The sequence below is a fragment of the Vanellus vanellus genome (genome assembly GCF_965231255.1).
Source record: "Vanellus vanellus genome assembly, chromosome: 18".
NCBI lineage: Eukaryota > Metazoa > Chordata > Aves > Charadriiformes > Charadriidae > Vanellus > Vanellus vanellus.
Genome location: NC_138923.1, coordinates 617,713 through 630,502, shown reverse-complemented (window position 1 = coordinate 630,502; position 12,790 = coordinate 617,713). Strand labels below are relative to the sequence as shown.

General features: G+C 55.0%; 1 protein-coding gene across 1 annotated transcript; it reads left to right on the top strand.

Annotated features, from left to right (window-relative positions):
* Nucleotides 1-647: 647 nt before the first annotated feature.
* LOC309679259 (olfactory receptor 2D3-like) lies at nt 648-1,592 on the top strand (the record flags this gene model as incomplete). Its single annotated transcript, XM_082492537.1, has 1 exon — nt 648-1,592. The coding sequence occupies one exon, from the start codon at nt 648-650 to the stop codon at nt 1,590-1,592; it is 945 nt and encodes a 314-aa protein (XP_082348663.1).
* Between the last annotated feature and the right edge of the window lie 11,198 nt (nt 1,593-12,790).

Here is a 12,790-nt window from a genome sequence, read left to right as displayed (position 1 = left end):
GAGACGCCTTTCTGGTCCTCCTGAGATCTCTCAGAGGTCCCTCCTCTACATTGCTCTCTAGGTGTGAGCATGAGGCTAACAAGTACAGTGCAATATTTGCAAGAAGACACCTTTGTCTGTAACTTTTAACAATTTCTTTTTTTTTTTTTTTTTGGAGAGGGGTAAGGTCTGCTCCCACAATCTGTGACGGAGAAGGGAAGCAGGAGATCTTTCTGTATCTTCACTACTGTTGTAGACAGTTTGCTCGCAAGCTCAGCAAGGCAGGGTCCAACCTGTTGTGTTGGATGTTTTGTGGGATATTTAGACCATGCTCCAAAACCTGGAGAGGGGAGAGGAGCTGCCCTTGTCTGCCCTCATTTAACAGTCCCTGGGACCCTTACTGACCACAGTGTCCCAGCTCTCACTGGTATCCTTCAGGTGACACAGTGTTGTGGGTTGCCTTGAGGGTTGAAACCCCGTGGGTTGAGACCCACCACCTGCCCCCACAGATACATCCCCCCCCTGAGCCCTTGCAGTGCGGTGTGAGGAGTGCCAGGGCAGCAGCACAGCTTCAGTCCACCATGCAGCAGAGCTGGTGATGTCCCACGGCAGCGGTGAGTGCTCACCCTCCTTCTATCTGTCCTTATCTCCTCCTGCTCTCCCTATAGATGAGCCCTGAATCCCTGCAGTGGGGAAATCTCAGCAGCCCCACCATGTTCCTTCTCTTGGGGTTTTCCAGTGCCTACAGAGCACAGGTGACCCTCTGCCTGTGCTTCTCACTCATTTACCTGGTGACGGTGCTGGGGAACCTGCTCATCGTGACCCTTGTCTGGCTGGATGCCCACCTGCACTCCCCCATGTATTTCTTCCTGGGCCACCTCTCCTTCCTGGACATCTGCTACTCCTCCGTCACCCTCCCTAAGATCCTCGGAGACTCCTTCTCACCGCAGAGGACGATCTCCTTTGTGGGCTGCATCACACAGATCTACTTCTTCCTTTGCTTTGGGGGCTCTGAGTGCGTGCTTCTGGCTGTCATGGCCTACGATCGGTACCTGGCTATCTGCCACCCCCTCCACTACTCGTCAGTCATGAGCAAGAAGATGTGCCACTGCTTAGTGGCTGTTTCGTGGCTGAGCGGCTCCTTATCATCTCTGATCCAGGCTTTCCTCACAGTCCACTTGCCCTTCTGCAGGTCCAATGTGATCGACCACTTGTTCTGTGAGATGCCCTTCTTGCTGAAGGCATCCTGCAGCCCGAACGCTCCCCTCAACAAAGCCGCCTTGTATGCTTTGGCTGGAACTATTGCAATGGGCTCTTTCCTCCTTACTCTTGTGTCGTACGTTCACATCATCGGGGCTGTCCTCCAGAAGGGAGCAGGGACACAGAGGGCCTTTGCCACCTGTACCTCCCATCTGACCGTGGTGTCCCTGTTCTTCGGCGCGGGGGCCATTGCGTACCTGGTGCCTCACTCCAGCAGCTCCAAGGAGATGGACGAGGCCCTCACCCTGCTGTACGCTGTTGTGACTCCCATGCTCAACCCCATCATCTACAGCTTGAGAAACAGCGAGGTCAAAGAGGCCATCAGGAAAGCCCTGCACAGGGGGGTGTTATAGAGGTCCACGGCAGGGATGCGGCTCTCGGTGACCCAACACACGAGGGGTCTGGGGCTCCCGGTCGGGCGGTGCCGTGTGGAGCTGGTGGGGCCACAGCTGTTGGTTCCTCGCTCTCCCTCACCAACGCAACCAATGCTCAGACTTGTTACTGCCTGGTGGGGACCCAGGGGCTCGGTACCCATTTCACAGCGTCATCTCCCTTTGTGTCTGAAAGCCCCTAGCCCAGCTGGCTTGAAATCACAGTGCCATCTTCACGAAGCCCCTCATGATCCCAGGAAGGTCAGGGGTGCCTCATCCCATCCCAAGAGCCAGGTACCACCCTTCCAGCGTGGAGCACTGCAGAAGTCTTCACCCTCTCGGCCCGGTGGCAGGAGGATGGCACACAACATCCTTGGAAGACCTGAATAAACTAGGAGGGGATTTTGTAAAATTGCTAATTGCTTGGCCACAGGAGTTCTCCCAATAAGTAATTCTGGGAACTTTTTTCCTAAGAAATAGGTATTGCCCAGGTAGAGAAGCTGTATTGGCTCCGTTGTGACGGTGCCCTTGGTAAGCCTTATTTTTTTTAATCATTTATCTACACCAGGGCTTTGTCAGGCATTCTGGAAAGAGCTTTTATTCCAAAGCAGAGCCCTTTCCGAGGTGAAACACCGTGCAGAGCACAGCAGTAATGCTGGGCTGTTTGCATCTCCTTTTAAGTGGTGGATAATCTCGTCTGGGCTGGACTTGCAGACACTGCAGAGCCGGATGTCTTTCCCCTAATGCAATAAAATATGTATAAGTAGGAAAAGCATTGTCAGGGGATTGATCTTTGTTGTTTCAGGAGCCAAAGTTAATCCTGGGAAGAGTGAGCTGCTTCCACATGCAAAATGGTGGCGATAAAGCAGGCGCGAGTGGCATCCGAGCGTGTCTGTGAGAGCAGATTAATCTGGCTCATGACATGCCTTCGGGAAGGGTTCGGGGTCTCTCAGCATCACACGGAGCCAGGGAGGCATTACCTGGTGGTCGTAAATAAATGGGTGTGAAAGGATGCTGTGACCACTGCTCAATGTGTGCAAGAAGATACGCCTACAGGAACAGCGAAACGCGTCCGCCTCGGACCACGGCCGAGTGCTGCGTTGGGATTTCTTTACAAATAAGAGTCTGTAAGACTCCTACTTGGCAGAAATAATGGGAACTGGAGCCAGGGCTATCTGCCACCCCTCTGCTCTCTCTACGGACAGGGAAACCTGTGATTTCCTGACTGCTCCTGGCAGCTGTAGCTACGTTAGTCTTTGGCCAGGTAGGCACCTCTGGAGGTGGCAGGCAGGGAAAGAGGCTGGAGAACCCCTGCGGCAAGGAAGGGTCAGGCACGGCAAGTCCTGAGTGTGCTCTGTGCTCAGCCTTCAACTCGTGACACTGATGGGTGAGACCACACCACGCTATGGACCAAGGGAGCTTGCCATAAAGACCAGCAGTGTCACTAGGGATAAAAGAAACATATATCCCTTTCATCGGGCTTATCTGTCAGGGGAGATCACTGCTTTCTCTAGAGCAGCGGTCTCCGAAGTGGGGTGCGGGAAGAAAGTATTTTTGGTACCATTAGTAAATAGACTAAAATAAAATAGTATTTTTAAAACTAGTGTTTATTTAATCTTTATCTCATCCTTTTAGAATTTCTATTATTGTGTACATAGATACAATTTATGAATAAATATACATAAATTGGGGGTGCACACTCAGATGTTTTTCACTGATGAGGTTGTGCGATCAGAAAATTTTGGAGAGCACTGCCCTACAGCACCACATCTGAGCAAAAAGAAGTCTCAGGGAGTGAAGCTTCACCCACAGCAAAGGAAGATTTAGGGATGAAATGGGGTTCACTTATGCAGACAGGATACATGCCACCCCTAGGACCAGGCGGGACGCAGCCCAGGTCGCTGAGGAACTCGTTTGGGGCTCTTCATCACTCTGCAGCCTCTTGCGTTGACCTCACGGAAACCGTCGGTGGGGCAGAAGCTGGCAGGGAATTTCTCGCCCCCTTCTCCCTGCCCTCTCATGGAGAACCTGGGGGATCGCTCTGACTCAGACATCGGCAGGAACATGCTGTTCGGCTGCAGGCAGGGAGAAACCCAACTACCGACGTTATCTCGGCACCGGCCGTCGCACAGATGGGGAAAGAGGAGAGGTTTGCTCTGCTGCGCCTGAGGACCTGGTCACAGGGATAAAAGCTCGGAGGTGCCTGTGAAGCTCATCTTTCTCACAGGTGGGCTGAAGATGAAGGTCATTTTCTTGCTCCTGGAGTTGACGCTTCTGTTGGTGTTTCAGGCCCGGGCAAAAATCCTTCTGAAAGAATGTTTTGATGGAGAAAAGGTAATGCCGCTGGAGGGAGTTTTCCCATGGCGAAGGACAGCGAAGATGCCTTGCTTGGACACAGTCTCCCTGAGGGACGCAAAGTCAGACAAAACCCACCTCCCTGTTTTTGCAAGGACCCCAGTTCCTGCTGTAAGTCAACGTCCCTCAGGCTTCCCGGCATTTGACGTCATGACGTTTGGATGCTTGAACACTTTAGTGGGGGAGTCGGCGGGCTAGTGAAGGTCACAGAGACCTGGGTTTGGCCAAGTGGATCTTGCATCTGGTTAGCTCTTTATGGCAGACCACTGCTCAGCCTGGCAGAAGAGATGCTTGTCCACCTGTAAGCAGCCGGGGCAGAGGAGGGAGTGGGGAGTTCCTACTCTATCCCCAAATCTCTCCTTGCTCTCTGTATTAATCAGTGCAGAGCCATTCTCTCTAGCTGGCTGGGAAGTGGCGTACCATCGCCATAGCTTCCAACTCCAGCTGGATCGAAGACCGCAAGAAAAACGGGAAGATGTCTCTGAGCACCGTATTTCACTGTGATGGTGAACTAATCATCAAAACTTTAATTCCTGTAAGCGTCGGCGCAAATCTTCTCATTCGGTGTGGCTTTCACCCAGGGCTCCTCTCCTTCTTGCTCTTCACCTCGGTTAGTTCTTGAGTTCTTCATAAAACACCAAAAGGAAGAACTACATGGGTCCCTGGGGGGTGGCTGCTTCCCGTCCTGGTAACACACGTGCGCTGAAGGTGCACACAGGAGTAGAGCTGTCAAGAGCTGGTCTCTTGCCTCCAACCTGGAACGGCGATCAACCAACTGTAGAAAAATACAGTGGACTTAGGAACACCCGCCACATGGCTGGAAACCTCAGGAGGTGAGACCAGAGGAGCTGCTGTGCTACAGCTCTGCGGCCAGGCAGATGTCCAACAGCTGCTCCTGCTGCCGATTTGGATTTGAGGTACAGCTGAGTTTGGCAAAAAAGGAGTAAGGGACTGTGCCAGGAACCCTCCGGTCCTTGGGGGAGGTTTGCTCCTTTCGGCTGCAGGTGGAGTCAGAGAATTAATTCACCGCTGGGTGTTGTAAAGCACCTTCAAGTGGATTTTACACATGGAGGGGACTCCATGACAGCATCAGGGACTGGAGAAGCATCACTAAACCATAGAAATTAGAGAGAAACACCTTTGTATTTAATCTACCTTTACCAGTGCAAGACTGCCTCCAATCCCCATTCTGGGACCCTGTCTGAGAAGAAAGGCTGAAATCAACTGTAATTCTCAGTGGAGATGACTGATATGGCTTCACATGCTTTAAAGACCTGATGAGAAAATTAGTTTCTTCTTTTGTCTAGCACTGGCCCCCCCCCACCACCTTACACCTGCATTCAACCCAATTAATTGGGTGATGACCCTGTTCCCCCTAGAAAGGTGGAACCATCTTGTTTAAAAGACGATGAGAGATGGAAATCTTAACATTGCCTTGACAGCTTCCTCACAGCCACCCCGACATTGCTAATTATACCTTGTTTCTAATTGGAATTGCCTGAGCTCAAGCTCCAGCTGCAGCTTCATGCCTCCCCCAGAAGCTGCTTGGGCTGGAGTAACCAAATAACCTCTTGAGCTGCTTTTTGAGGAGTCCCACTGGTAAAGCTGAGAGCTTTGCGTGCCATCAACTGGAGTCCAATAGTCTTCGTTTGCTTTCCAGACTTGCAGGATGCAAGCGGAGGATGATGGTCCTAAAAAAAACAGATCAACCTGGTCAATAGGCAAACTGCCATAAGTACCAGGGGAGCGCAAGGGCGGAGATGGGACCTGAGCCAGCAGCAGGGCTTCTCCCCTTCTCCCAGAGCCATGGCATGAACATGGATGAAAGCTATTCCCCGCTGTGTAGGCAGCAGTTTCATGTACTACAACAAAGTGTATCATGGGGAGCTAGGAATTTCCATGCCATGCTCCCTGGGCTCCCCAGACCAGGCCCTTCAGATAACCATGCTTCCCTGTGAACATCTCCACCCAGGCACAGGGACCCCTGTCACGGAGCCCAGCCCAGCCCCAAGCAACCCCCCAGCTCTCCGGCTCTCTCTGCGGAGCATGCTGGAGTCAGGATGACTCCATGCGGGTGATGCCATCTGGGGCAGAAAGGTCCATTTGCTGTGAGATGCAACATCGCAGGGTGGCCCAGGAGAGGCAGCTCGGTGGCTGTCGGCGTACACTGGTCTACCTTCATACCCAGTCATCGGTGAGGGTCCGTGCTGGGTTAATGGAAGAATTATGTGGGAGCATCCTCAGAGACCCCCAACCTCCAGCATGTGAGATGCAGTGCTGGGGGACCCCAGCCTCTCTCTTGGTGCTATTTAGTCCCAGTGGGTCCCCCATGAAGGGGTAAGCTCCTAAAACTTGAGAATTTGGGCTGTTAAAAGCATACTTTGTTCCCAAGACTAAATAAACTACTTTCTTCGGGCTCTTCAGGACTCAGGAGGTCTGATCATGGTCTGGAGGAATGAAGTGATGCTTCTCAGAACCGTGGTAAGAACCAATGGCTTTTAGGGGGCTGCAGCCCTGGGTGGTCCCTGGTCCGTGGGATCACCCTGAGGGGGAGACATCCCAGCCCGGAGGGCTGGAAGTGACCGTGTCCCACTGCCAGGGGAGAGGCACAGGCAGTCCTGGGGACAAGGCTGACGTGCAAGGGTGTCTCATGTCATGCCGAGGTGGAGGCAGCGGGGACTGGATGGGGAGCTGGGATGTGGAGGCTGGCGGGGAGGCAGAGCGAGGGACTTCAGGCACTTGCTGGAGCGCGCGCACAAGAGGGCAACGAAGCTGGTGAAGGGCCCAGCAGACAAATCCTATGAAGAGCGGTTGAAGGAGCTGGGACTGTTTAGTTTGAGGAGGAGGAGGCTGAGGGGAGACCTCATCACTCTCTACAACTATTTGAAAGGGCACTGTAGAGAGGTTGGTGCTGGTCTCTTCTCACAGGTAATTAATGACAGAACAAGAGGGAATGGCTTCAAGCTCCAACAGGGTAGATTTGGACTGAACATTAGGAAAGAATTTTTCACAGAAAGGGTGGTCGGGCATTGGAATAGACTGCCCAGGGAGGTGGTTGAGTCACCATCCCTGGATGTGTTTAAGAGACGTTTAGATGCAGTGTTGGGGGATATGGTGTAGGGGAGAACTTTGTAGAGTAGGGTAGATGGTTGGACTTGATGATCCCAAGGGTCTCTTCCAACTTAGACAATTCTATGATTCTATGATTCTATTCTATGATTCTCACTCGGTCAGGGGTGCCCAGAGGTGCACAGGGGGTACAGGAGGTGATGAAGGGGGGTAAGAGATGTGCAAGGGGCGCAGTGGAGGGGTGCGGGGCAGGTGGGCTGCAGGGGAGGGGTGTAGGGGATGCTGGGTGCGGGGGCTGTGCGGTGTTAAGGAGGGGTGCACGGTGTGTAGGGTGGAGGGGTTTGCATGTGGGGGGGGCAGAGGAGGAGGGCAGGGTGAAGCCCAGGCAGGCAGGACACGAGAAAATATGTGGCAGCCCAGTGGTGTCTGAGGCTTCGGGAGCTGTTGGAGCACCGGGAGCCCTGTGCATGAGGAGGCTCAGCCTGCATCCCAGAGGGTGGTGATGCCCAAAGCTCATTCCGTCCCCAAACCACATCTAAATCTTCCCACCAGTTTCTCCTGCAGAGAAAGATCTCACCAGCTGTGGCCTGGTCGATAGGGACTGCCCCAGCCACACCATCCACTGGCAACGCCGGGGCTGACCATTGCAGTGTTGGTTCTCTACACTAAGTGTCAGATGAAGCACAAAAAGGCATAGTGATGTCCACGGAGGGAAGGGACATGGGGAGCAGACCCTCCAATAAGCCCTACCAGCAGGATAGGAGCTGCTGGATAGTTTGTCCCACTGCTCCGGGGGTGTTGGGGGGTTGGGTGCTCTGGCAGGGCCGTATGGGACACCCAAAGTGTTCCCGGTGCCACTCCCATGGTAGGAGGAGGTCTGGGGACATTTGGCCAGGCTGCAGCCACATCTCTGTCCCTGAAGGCAGAGACGCTGCAGTGAAACCCAGTGTGACAGAGAAATTCAGAGGCACCATGAGCCAGATGGGCCTTTCCAAGGAGCAGATGATCGCACTGCCCAAAACGAGCAAGAGCAACCAGCAGCTCCTGTCCCCGGGTCCTCCTTGCCCAGGGGTCCCCGCACTCAGCTCTCGCACAGAGTGCAGATGTGGTGAGAGGCGAAGGGTGATTTTGGCACCTTCCCATAGCTGCTGCGCTGAGGACCACGGGGAGCATGGCTGAACAGCCAGGGTGGTGGTACCCTGGCATGCACTGAGCTGGGGCAGTCTCAGCCTGTGTGGGCAGTGCAGGGGGTGGGAGGCAGAAACATTGCAACCAGTTGGGGTCCGTGGGGGATTTTATTCTCTGCATCCTTCTGGGTGGGCGCTGTGCAGCTTTCCTCAGTGCCACGTTGCTCCTCGGGCTCCCCTCTGGAGTAGGAGATGAGCCTCATCCCTCGTTGTCTTTACAGAGGAGTACACCCCACCGTCGGAGTAGGTGGGACATAGCTCCAGCTCTCCCATCCTGGGGCTGGGACAAACCCGCAGCATCTTCCCACCCTCCCAGGCAGAGGCTTGGGCACAGGGACTCCCAGCACAACTGGCCAAAAGCAGCCCAAAAGTGACCCCCAGCCTGAAGCACCATCCTGGCTGAGCACAAGGCAAAGGCCAGAAAAGCTACTTTTTTTACTTTTTTTCTTCCTGCAAATGAAATTGTAAGATCTGAAACTCAGCATTAGCAAGAGATGTGGCCTCAGCCTGAGTTTTGGGAGGTTGGGAACCAACCAAGGGATAGGGAAGCCATCTGCAACGGGCCGGACCCTTGGAGCTGGGGCTGGACTTGTGGCGAGTAGCAAGCACTACTCCAGAGAGGTGGAATGGGATTAGGGCATCTCGGGATAACTCAGGCTCAGGAGAGCAGGTCCCACCTTGCTGCCAGCCCTGCTCACCCCCGACGGGTCAGTGCTGGAGGATCCAGCTCCCCGCTCCGTAGCCCCCAGTCCCGCCGCACTTGGGGCTGTCTCCCGTGGCCCCCTCCGCCTCCCCACCAACCTCTTGCTCCCAAATAGAGACGGTGATCCTGTCCCATGCTGCTGGGATCCTCACAGAGGTACTTCGGGCTCCCAGACATCCCCTGTCCGGGTAGGCAGCATGGGGCGGGGGTCTCCTCCCCACCTTGCCATGACTCACAGACTCCTCTGGACACACACCAGTACCCCCCCCCAGTGACCTCCCATTTCCTCCCACTGCTCTTTCGTGGCCGCAGACTCGATGTGCACATGGGGAAGCAGTTGCACCACCATCCATCCCCACCTGCCTGTCCCACAGAACCCCTCACCGGGGTGTCCCCGCTTGGGGCTGCCCTGGTCCCAGCACTCCTGCGCTGGCCCGGCGCTTGCTGGGTTTGCCGCTGCACAGACCTATCGCTGGTTCCCAGCCATTAGCCATGGGTGGCTTTTGGTTGGTCCCGGCCACAGCCATGCTGCGGACCTGTGATCACAGAATCACAGAATGCTTTGGGTTGGAAGGGTCCTTGAAGATCATCTCATTCCACCCTGTGCCCTGGGCAGGGACACCTCACCCCAGCCCAGGTTGCTCCAAGCCCCGTCCAACCCGGCCTTGAACACCTCCAGGGATGGGGCAGCCACAGCTTCTCGGGGCACCCTGTGCCAGGGGCTCACCGCCCTCATCGGGAAACATTTCTTCCTGATAACATTTCCTCCTTCTACATGTCCCCTCTTCCAGTTTGAAGCCATTACCCCTCGTCCTATCACTACCTGCCCTTGCACAAAGTCCTGCTCCAGCTTTCCTTTAGGCCCCCTTCAGATACTGGATACTTCCCTTCTCCAGGCTGAACAACTCCAACTCTCTCAGCCTGTCTTCACAGGAGAGGTGCTCCACGGTCATCTCTGTAACTCCTCACCACTGCAGATCTGGTCCCCATGTCCTCGCCCCCACCAGAAGCCAGTCCCTGGCCCTGACACCAAGAAGGGGAAACCCCAGGAGTTATGGGGCTCCTGAGAGCCCGCGGTGGGGCAGGGCCACCAACCCCCCCATCGAGGGTGCACAGCACCAGCAGGGCCAGGTGGGCTGCGGTGCCTGGGGGACCTGGCTCATTCCCCTGAGTGAGGGGTCCCAGCCAGACCCTGCCCTGGAGGTGCGGAGCCCTGAACATGTGATGGCACCCTCAAGCAGCACAAGGGCACCCGGCTGGGAGCACCAGTCCCCTGGGTGCAGCCGGAGGTGCTGGGTTGGTGACACATGGGGACAGGACCTGGCAGGGACTTTGCCCACTGACTGAGGTTGGCCTCTCTGGCACTTGGTGACAGGGACAATGCAGGGCAGAAGAGGAGCTCGGCTCTTTTGGAGTGTATTGAAATCACTGAGTTTATTAGGGATTTATGTCAGCATAAATGGGACCAGTTTGTCCCAATAACCCTTTGGTTTGGCCCAGTATCCATCCCTGTAACCCTCCAACTCTGCCTTCCTGTGGGGCAAAAAGCAGCAGGTTGAAGATGTGGTTACTGGCCCAGGTGGGGGCACTTGCCTTGGTTCTCCCAGCACCATCGCCTGGTGAGCTTGCTGGTCTCAGAGGTGAGTGTTAAAAATTGAGAAGCAATTAATGAGTACAGAGCTCCAGCAAATTAGAGAGCAAAGGAAATGCAGGGTCTTTCCTTTGGAAGCAAAATCCCGGGCTTGTCCAGACAGCCGGCAGCAGCGAAAGCCCAAGGAAATTAAGGAAGAAAGAAAACTTTGAGACATCTATTCTGCTGGAGGCAGATGACAAGGCTGCAAAGAGCATTGTCCCCATGGCTGTCCCCATGTGCTGTCAGCCGTCCCTGCCGGCACCTTCCTGCACAGCCTTGGTGGCAGCGAGAGCCGTGGGCAGGCGACAGCCCCTGCCAAAGCCCAGCCCCGCATCCCCGAAATGCTGTACCCCCGGCCGCTCGCTCTCGGCAAACCTTGGAAAGCCACGGAGCAGGCTGACAGCCTGCCAGGACACCGCTGACGCTCTAACAGGGCTCCTGCCGCGAGCGCCATCGGCTGGGGCCGAGCCCAGCCACATAGCGGGGCGCCGGCCATGGGAATCCCTCCACCGAGAATTAGGGACTGAAATGGCAGCACATGTCGGACAGCGGGATCCCGGACAGGGGGATCCCGGACAGCGGGTCCCGTTGAGCATCACGTCGTCTCTTGCCAGTGCCAGTCTCGGGTCCGTGCCCGGAGCACGGGGCTGGAGATTGGCCACCTGAAGTTTGCAAAGCTGCCTGTCTCGGCACCCCCTGCCTCCGTGGGGGAAACCCTCGTGCAGCCCTGAGCAGCTCCGCATCTCACAGGGACACTGGGGACAATAACCTGGGATCCCGTCTGGACATAGCGGTTGGCACAACTGGGGTGTCTGTGGGGCATTCCCAGGGCTGGCAGCTGCGGAAGCACATGTCCACCGAGCATCCGCTGTCCTGCAGCCGGCTGGGATGTTCGTGCTTTGAGGAGGACCCAAGGGTGGGAAAACAAATCCTAGAGAGGTGAGACCAACCCAGTGTACGTGAAGAGCGTTCAGAAGGGAGTTCACGCAAAGGGCCCCGGGGATGTGGCTGTGACTGGGAAAGGAGGGGGTGTTTTGGCTGTGCACAGCTCTATCCAAGGCCAGTGGCTGCAGCTGAGGTCTGACAAACTCAGCGCTCGCAGTCAGGTGCCACAGCTGCCTGGCAGGCAGGGACCAGACACCTCCTGCCACCAGCCCGGGCATTGTCCCAGCAGCAACCTGACCCGCACGCGGGATTTCTCAGCCCCTCATCCCCAGTTCATGCCACTCCTGAGGGGACTGGAGCAGTAACCGGGTCCCAACACCCACCAGCTTCCCCTGACCTCTGTTCCTGCAGCTGGGCAGAAAAAGCATCTCTGCTGCCCCGCACTCCCCACCTCTCTTCGTGCAGATTATGTTTCTGCTTATGAGAGTTCATGTTATCTGGTCGGGGGGAAGCAGGATAAGCCTCGTTACAAATAATGCTTAAAGGACCTTGAAGTAATTTTTAAACAGATCTATTTTATATTTCCTTCAGTGCTTATCTTTGTAGTATTAAAGACTGAAAAAGTATATTATCTCACTCTTTGGGATTTCATAGAACTTTATTCTTCTTTCAGCTTCTTGGAATCTTTATTTCTGTCTCACTGCTTTCTTTTTAATTGGTGAAAATACAGCGGGGAAATATTTTTAAAAGGTAGTTAGGCAATCAGTGTTTGCACTGGTTAAAGTAAGATTCAATTGTAAACACTTCTCTATAGCTCTTGCAGATCGGCTTTTCTTATTTTCGCACGGGTGCTGTTAATGGCATTGTCATAGCTGACTATGACTGCGGCTCCTAGTCACGGGCAGAGATTCGTGTGGTGCGCCCTGCTCTACCGATAGATCTGAAGACTAAGGGATTAAAATCTCGAACACATGACAAGATGAGGTGTTACACCAGGAAAAATTTCTTCACTGAAAGGGTTGGCAACGACTGGAACCAGCTGCCCAGGGCAGCGGTGAAGTCACCGTCCCTGATGGTAATTAACGGCCGGGTGGCTGAGGGACGCGCTTGAGCGGTAACTTGGCGGTGCTGGGTTAACGGTTGGACTCCCTGATCGAAAAAGCCTTTTCCAACCCAAATTATATCCATAATTCGATGACAACCCCTGCTTTGGATGGCCCCGCTGCGGGGATGCTGGCAGGGATGAAGGCTCCAACCGCGATGCTGCAGGAGGGGCGTGGCGTGGCCCGGCGGCGGGGGGGCGTGGCCCACACGCGGGGCGGAGCCCCGCGTGTGGGCCACGCCCCCC